Here is a 9,623-nt window from a genome sequence, read left to right on the forward strand (position 1 = left end):
GGTTCTGTTACGATGCGAGCTGCTCTCACAAGACGAATGTTGTGACGAGCGTGGAGGTTTGGGCGAGAAAGGGTGCGCCGACGAGCTTCGTCGCAGATTTAGGGATTTTCGTAAGCGCGGTTTACGGATTTTTGTTCGAACCCAACAAATTTTTGAAGCATCCAGGTTAGTGATTGTATTCTTGTTGATTGAACTTCACTACATTGTTGATTGAATCCCTATTGATTGAGTAATTTTTTGGTTATGAGATCCAAATTAGGTTTTTAGAATAAGCTTTTTAGGTGGACTTGTCTTCTGTGGATTTTAGACTTGTAGATTTTTGTGCGACTGTAATTTGATCTAATTAAAGTCACAATTTACTTAATTTTGTATTTGCAATTTCGCTTCTAAATGATTCAAATGATATCCTGAATTATTGTTTGAAATGTGTCTGGATGCAGGTTTTGGTATTGCTGGATGCAGATTTTGCGATGTGCCTGGAAATAAACATTTGCGTGGGCTAAGCCCACGCCAACAATTATAAGGGAAATTGTTTGTGTCGGCTAAACCCACGCAAAGCCCTCTATTTTAGATATTTTATTTCAATCATTCGTGGGCTTGGCCTACGCATAGGAAATCATTCGTGGGCTTAGCCCACGCAAAATTTTGAAAAATTTTCAGGTGTTCGTGGGCTTGACCCACGCATACGAACTTATTATTTTATTTTTTATGTGTTTTCGTCGGTTGAGCTGACGATAAACAAGCAGCAAATTTTCGTCCCCATTTGGCCGACGCAAACGAGTTTTGCATCCAAGAGATGGGCGTGGTCCAGGTTACCGTCGCTGGATCGACGAGATCATGCTCTTTTCGTCGGTTTTGCACTAGTAATGTCCGATTTTGGCCGACGAAAAAAGCCTACATTCTTGTAGTGAAATAAAACAATAACTACTATAACATGTTCATAGATTTTTTATATTTATTTATTTAAAATTTATTTCTACTTAAATTATTGCAGATGTTTTTATTAATGTATAAATGTCTGTGGAGAATAATGTTTTAGATGTATTTTTATTTGATTTTCTGTTGTTGAAAGAATGGATTTTTTTTTTTTATAATTTGAATAAGTTTACTTTTAACAAAAACGACAAATCTTATACAATTATATTACGACAAAAAATATATAATATTTACTAAAAAATTTGTTTATTTTTCATTATTTTTAGGAGGTATTGATGGATAACTATAAAAAAAATATATGAATTATTTTACAAACAAATACCTGACCATTAATAAAAGAAATAAGAGACAAAATTTTCATTGGTGAAACGTGTAATGAATAACTACGTCGTGTGTGCTCTCAGCGTTGCCATACCTTATAGGGGGAGTAGTAGGTTTTAAGAGACTTAAAAACATCAAACTAAATTTTCCATATAAAGGAAAAAAACAATGTTTCATTTTCATTTTATACTTAGAAACAATGAACCTAACCTCCCTATTAAAGAAAAACAATATATTTTTTTCAGCAACATGTGGATTAAATTTGATACAAGAGGTGTCCAAATCCATTTACAAATTAAATGTTCATTGATGGTGTATCATCAAATGGTTATATATGTATATTTATACCTATTTTTTCACATACTTAATAGATATTATAACCAGAAAATAGCACCATTCAATTATTGAAAAACTTAAAATCATTAAACTTTAAAAAACATGATGCTTTGCAAGGAATCAAAAGAAGTCACGTGATTTTGAATTACTTTGTATCAACGTTTCATTTGTGTCATAAATGATGTGATTTAATTTTATTAATTCCAATCTTCTTTTTTTTCATGACATAATTTTAAAAGTATAGTGCCTTCAAAAGTTTGTTACTAAAACAGTCGTCGTTATGAATAAAAAATTATAATTAGTCACTAAATTAGTTACTAATTAATTAGAGACTAATTTATAAATCAATTCCTTTTGGTAACAAAAATTCTTGATAATTAGTGTTTAGTGCGGTTATGAATAAAAAATTATAATTAGTCGCTAAATTGGTCACTAATTAATTAGAGACTAATTTATAAATCAACCCCTTTTGGTAACAAAAATCTTGGTAACTAATGTTTAGTAACTAATTTCTTTTAGTAACTAAAACCTTATTAATTAAATTTTAAAAACCAATTTAGAGACTGATTATAATTTTTTATTTATAATAATAATTTTTTTAATAATCATTAATTTTTATTTTTATAAGTTAGTATTTAAATTGGTCACCACAGTTACTAACAACTTTTGATCATAGAAATTGATTCTCAATGAGACTTTTTTTTTATAATAAGAAAGTATATAGAGCTCGTGATTTTTAATGAATATATTTTATTTTATATTTTCTTATATTATATTTATAAGATATTTTCTTTTTAATACTTCATAATAATTTTTTACTTTGTACTATTTATTTTTTAAATATTTTGTAAATTTTTATCATTAACTTTTTAATCAATAACATGTATATATTATCTACTGTGGATTTATAAATTACCTACACCTTGCCCTTAAGAGTGTCTTACTAACGTACGTGTGGTTAATATAGAAAAATGAAGCAAGCACGTGAGAAAAGATAAAAAGAAAAATGAAATTGCAATAATATTATTATGAGACCTTTTTCGAATAACATTTATACCCAGTTTTATTCATTGCAGTGACTTTTTTTACTAGGGTTTACCCAGAGATACATACAAGTGCAATGTTTTCAAAAGTGTTACTCTAATTTTCTAAAAAAGGTAGAAAAATAAGGTGGAAATAAATGTTATTGATTAAACAATTAAAGTAAAATTAATTTCTTTGGAAAATAATATTATATTATTTATGTTTGTTTGTGAGATTTATTATTATTAAGAAAACAAAAAATTGGCACAGTATTTTCTTGTTGTATGGAAGATTCTAAATGGGGGAGAGAATCTTCTCAATTGATCATAGAATGAACGATAGACTATGAATTTAGAATTTCTGCTGATTTTTTATGTGCTATTTCTTTATTATATTTTCATAATACATTGATTACCACTTATTTTAACGTTTTAAAATATATTAAAAAGATATTTAAAATATCAGTATAGTGTATTTTTAATGTTTAACAGATGACAACACAAAAAAACCAATAGAGAATCTAGACTCATAGACTCATTTTGTTTCTAGTATTGTTTTTAGTATTGTGTAGAAAACTTTTATTTCGAATCTCATTTATATTTTAAAATATTTTCTTTAGAGCTATGATATATTGATTAAGTGTTTTTAACAAAATTTTGACAAACTTTCCAATTTAGGTAAAAAATATTTTTATTATTTTATTATAATTAAAAATAAAAAATTAATCAACTTTAATTATTTTTAAAAATTTTGTTAATTTTGTCAAAATTTTGTTTGTCCAAAATATTTTTCCATTTTCTTTATATTTATAGTCTTTAGAAATAATACTAAGGAAAAAGTAAGCTGTCGTAAACTAAAGAAACAATAATTAGTGGTGAAATGATATGAAAGATTAGTTGAAAATGAAGAGCATAGACATCTTTTTAGCCCAATAATATCTGAATACTAACAAAACATTTCCGTTTGTGGAAAGTAATTATTGATGCAGTAAATGCATAAGCTATTTTATAAGAAATTTAAGTTAAGACTTTGCAACAATGATTAGTGGAGCTTGAATGAATTTGTCATAAGTTCAACACCATTTACTAAGACCCTACCTAGACTAGACATGAAAAAGAACTTATAATTCTTATTGTTTTTTCCATTCTTTGATTAGAGGAAATATATAATAGATAATAAATAAATGAAAAAGGAAAGTATAGTTAAAAAAATATAATATAAATAAAACTGATTTATTATTATTATTGCTACATTTTTAGTTTACTTTTTTATTATTTAAATTATTTTACCTATAATAAAAAGTAATATATTGAAAAAAAAAACCTACATCCTTTCCTAAATAATATCTCAAAATACAATAAAAATATATTTGATTTAATTAAGAAAAAATATTTATCATAATATTAATTTATTATTTAGTATTCATATTATTTTATTTTTTTTATTATAAAAATTAGCTTGCGACAGGTGTATATGCACGGCCTTTTTTTCAATTTTTTTTAGAATAACAATATAATTGTAATTATATTTATTTAAATAATTTTAAAAAATATATATTTTATTTTTAACATTAATATTAATAATAATTAAATTTTTTAAACGATTAAAAATTATTTATCAAAAGTATTTAGTATAATAATGTTGTTTATTATTAAAAAAAATACTTATTATAATAATAATAATAATAATAATATTTATGTTAAAGATATTAATGTCAATGTTAATACTAACATTAGTATTAACAGTAATAATTATAACTATATATTAAGAGATATATGTCTTTTTTATACAATTTTATCCTTTAATTATTATTTTTAAAATTTAAATAGTTATTCATAATAAAATAATTACTTTTAGTTTTATTATTTTATTAATTTTAATAACTACTTTTTTGAATTTAAATCATTACTGATATAAAAATACAACAACGAAACAAATTAAAGGAAAAGTAATTGAGATATAATATCATAGTAAATAATAGAGAAATGTGTATCTAACTACTACTATGATAATAATAATAATAATATCACTATAATGATATCCCATAGTGAATAAATAATAATAATAATAATAATAATAATAATAATAATAATAATAATAATAATAATAAAACAATCTACTAAAATTAATAAAAAAATAATGATATCAATATCACTACTAATACTACTAACACCTATGATAATTCAAATAATAATACTAATATTAATTATAATATTATTAATATTAATTAACGTACACACATTTTTTTAAATATATATTTTTTAAATATATATGATATTACATTAGTAGGTGATGATATTGTAATATCACTAAATTAATATACAAAATAAATTTATATTTATTAAAAACAAAGTGGAATAGATGAAGAAAAAAAAAGAAAAAAAATGGTAATAAATACAAAGTAAATTTATATTTATTAAAAATAAAGTGGAAATAAATGAAGAAAATAAAAGAAAATAATTTTTAATGAATAAAACATAAAAAAGAATACATGTTTTAGAATAGTTTTATAGAAAACATGTAAAAATAATTGTTAGTCTTTAAAAATAAATAAATAATTATATTATAAAAAATAAATTAAAAATAAGTAATTATAAACACACAAGAATGAATCTCTTTACATATAACTTACTATATTTTTAGTTTATTTTTTATTATTTAAAGTATTTTACCTGTTATAACAAGTAATATATCGAAGAAAACAAAACTAAAAAACCTTCCCTAGAAAATATGTGAAAATATAATAAAAATAGATTTATTTAATTAAGAAAAAAAATATTTATCATAATATTATTTTATTTTTTAATAAATATTATTATTTTTTATTATAAAAATTATTCTGTGATCCTGTATGGTATTTTTTATAATATTTTTAAAATAATAATATAATTATAATTATATTTATTTAAACAAATTTAAAAATATATATTTAATATTTAAAAATATTAATAATAATATTAATAAGAACTATAAATTATAAAATTTTTAGTATTCCTATTACTTTTCTCAATTCATCCCTAAGTCTATTTTCAAATTTTATACATTTCATCATTTCCTTTTGGGTGATAAAAGAAAGTAGAGTATTTTTCTAATTCTTCAAACTTGGAAGCATATTCCCCTACTATCATACTTCCTTGCTTCAACTGCATGAACTCTATTTCTTTTGCTCTCCTCACATCATTAGGGAAATATTTTTCTAAAAACCTTGTTCTAAATACATCCCAGGTAATAATTATTCTTCCTCCTTCAAGTAATCTCCTGGTACCATCCCACCAATATCCGGCTTCTCCTATTAACATAGATACAACATAATTGACCTTTTGGTTGTCAACATAGTTCATAACTCGAAATATTTTCTCCATTTCTTTAATCCATAATTCAGCTTTTTCTGGATCATATCCTCCAGAGAATTGTGGGGGTTTGTTTCTCCTAAATTCAGCTAAACCTTGTGATTCAGGGTTTCCTTCATGTCTTTGATTCCTCATTATAGCAGCAACCATGTCTCTGATAGATTGCATTGCTTCAGTTAATTCATTGTTCCTCATAATGTTTGCCATCTGGAATCGTATGAGTTAGTAAAAAAAAATAATGAGCACATTTTACAGATCTCGCATGAAACGTTGCTCTGATACCATCTAATGTGGCGAAATTATTTATTTATTTATTTAATTGTTATTATTTCTACAATATACTTATAAACATTTAGAGGTAAAATTATACATTGATATATAATTATAATTAAAATATTCATATATATATATATATATATATATATATATATACATATTTACAATACTATATGCATCTTATATTTACACCGTTTAGTACATCTTATATTTCCTATACTACAAGAGGAAAAAGTATTATTTATTTACAATTTTTCCCTCATATACTGGCTTTCAAACAGGTGGAGGGAAAATGTTATGGATAGGATTCACTTGGACTGTTGGGGGTAAATAAAAGGTAACTCCGATTTGTCCTTCAATGACAATCGGAGCATTCAGAGCAGAGAGAAAAGTAATGGTAGAGTTTCCCGTTCCCTGAAATATTACAGAATTATTCACTGCATTGGTTTGCCATGCATTTCCCGGAAAAACGGTCACAATGTCGGCGAAGAAGGGATCAGGCATGTTCGGAGCAACCATCTATGTTAATGTTATAAAATTTTGTTTTTCACACACAATCATAAAATAGGGAAGTGAGACAAATATCACATAAAAAAAATACAGCATATCATAACCAAATAAAATGAAATGAAATTTCTCCCAATTCCATAAAACTGGATCTTTATTATACTTTTATAAAGATTTTGATTAATTTTGTAGTGACTAGTCAGGATAAATGAGCTCATGACCAACAAAGTAACTCAAGAACATCTCATCTTGAGTAATACTAACTCATTTAAATCCCCAAGATCATACCTCCAACTACAATAATCAAATCTTTATTTATCATAAATTTTAATTCAATATTAAATCATATAATTATATAAACAAATAGATAGGATCAATGTATAATTAAAATAAATATAAATAACTAAAAAGGACCAGTACGTAACTGGAGATAAATATAAATAAGTAAATGAGAATAAATATAAATTGAATAAATAACTGGAGATGAATATAAATAAATAAGTAGGAATGAGAACTAAATATAAATTAGAATGAGGTTAGGGACACCTCACTTAAGATAAATATAGAGATAAAAATAATTATGAACATATAAAAATAATCATAGTAAAAAGATAAAATGATAGATGTCTCTCCTTCCCTTACCTTAATTATTGTGGAAAATATACCAAGGTTGTACTGAAACTTTGATGATATATATTTTTTTTCTGTCGCACTTCCACCACCTATTTCCTAATAACCTTGATTCACCTCACCAACACTCTTTCTTTCCTTTATCACGTTTCACTACTTTCACACTTTCACACTTTCACACTTTCACCCATTTACCTCTCACCCCTATTTATATGTCTCAATGTAATGATTACATATAGTTTAGTTTTAACTAGGTTTGTAAATACTATTCCCGTTTGATTGGCTTTGAATGCTTGGTTACTGATTTTTTTTTTCTGCACTAAATGCTACATCAGAACAGATCAGAGCTGTTGTGCAACCTTATCGCTCATTTGTTTTTTTGTTTTTTTTAATAACAGTACAAACTAATAATTATGTAAAATTATATATATATATATATATAGTATTAGTTAATTAATCATCTATAATTATAATTGCCTTATTTACATACTTACTAATTATTATAATTATAGATATATTATTATTCATAATATATATATATATATATATATATATATATATATATAATTCTTCTTTATCTTTAGATGTTAATGCGACATAACTAAATATTCTTTACTTGTGCTTGTGCTGCAAGAATTTCAAAATCAACATAGCAATTTAGCTCCCATAGAATTTTGCAGATTTAAAAACCTTATTGTCAGTTTTTTTTTTAAATAAATAGGTTTAAAAAGTAGAAATATATATATATATATATAATTTTACTTTATCTTTGGATGTTACACTGAAAGTTATTATTTTGCATTTTACCTTGCTAAGTTGTCGTCGCATATGACTATTATTTTTAATAAATCAAAGTTTTATATTTTTATAGTTGTAAAATTTTAAATTTTTGAATTTTATTGTATCATCATCTATAACTATATATAAAGGGGATTCCCTCTTTTGTGTCCACATTTCATAATTCCAATTTTACCCTTTACAATTTAATTATTTATTAAATTTTTAAAAATTAATGGTTAATTTTACAAGTTTTTATAAAACTATTTATTTATCTCCTTTTTCTTTTTTCTCATACTATTCATCAACAATTATTTTTTTCATATTTTCTCCATATATTTTACTTTAATTTTTATAAATATACTTTTATTTTGTTCATTAACTTAATAACATTACAATATCATCAATTATAAATATAATTCGAAAAATGCGTACACGCAGGCGCGATAGCGCCTGTGTTTACACTAGTATCTTTATAATAGCTATATCGTTATATATTGTTATATCGTCATATTGTCATATCATCACAACATTATATCATCATATTGTTATTTCGTTATATTATTACATTTTTATATCGTAGTATTGTTATACTGTCATATTGTTATATTATCATAACGTTATATCTTCATATCTTTATATAGTTATATCGTTATATTGTTATGTCGTCATATTGTCATATTGTTATAACGTTATATAATCATATCGTTATATTATTATATTGTCATATTGATATATCGTTATATCATCATATCGTTATGTCGTCTTATCGTTATATTGTTATATCATTATATTGTTACATCTTCATATCATTATATAGTCATATTGTTATACCATCATATGTCATCACATTGTTATATTGCCATATTGTTATATTTTTATATCGTTATATCGTCATATCTTTATACTAATTATATCATTATATTGTTATGTCGTCATAATGTCATATCGTCATAACGTTATATCAATATATAATTATATCGTTATATTATCATATCGTCTTATCGTTATACCATCATGTGATATTATCGATATATTGTTATAGCGTTATATTATTACATCTTCATATTGTTATATCATCATATCCTCATATCGTTATATCATCATATATCGTCATATTGTTATATCGTTATATTATGATATCGTCATGTTGTTAAATCATTTATATCATTATATTATTATATTGTCTTATTGTCATAACGTTATACCATCATATTGTCACACGTCATATTGTCATGTTATTATATCGTTATATCGTTATATCTTTATACTAGTAAAATCATCATATTATTGTATCATCATAACGATATAGCATCGCATCATTATATTATCATATCATTACATCATTTTGTCATATTGTCGTTATATCCAGTGGCGGAGCCACGAAGGAGCGGGCGGGGGCCACGCCCCCCCCCCCCCCCCCCCCCCCAACTTTTTTAAAGTTTTATGTATTGAAATTTTTTTAAA

General features: G+C 24.1%; 1 protein-coding gene across 1 annotated transcript; it reads right to left on the reverse strand.

Moving 5' to 3' along the window:
* Positions 1 to 5,645: 5,645 nt before the first annotated feature.
* On the reverse strand, positions 5,646 to 6,761 carry LOC114182061. The gene is made up of 2 exons (XM_028068810.1): positions 6,681 to 6,761; positions 5,646 to 6,173 (listed from the first exon to the last, which is right to left on the reverse strand). Exons 1-2 carry the CDS (start codon positions 6,759 to 6,761, stop codon positions 5,646 to 5,648), a joined length of 609 nt encoding a protein of 202 aa, XP_027924611.1.
* Between the last annotated feature and the right edge of the window lie 2,862 nt (positions 6,762 to 9,623).

This window comes from Vigna unguiculata, chromosome 4, assembly GCF_004118075.2.
Source record: "Vigna unguiculata cultivar IT97K-499-35 chromosome 4, ASM411807v1, whole genome shotgun sequence".
NCBI lineage: Eukaryota > Viridiplantae > Streptophyta > Magnoliopsida > Fabales > Fabaceae > Vigna > Vigna unguiculata.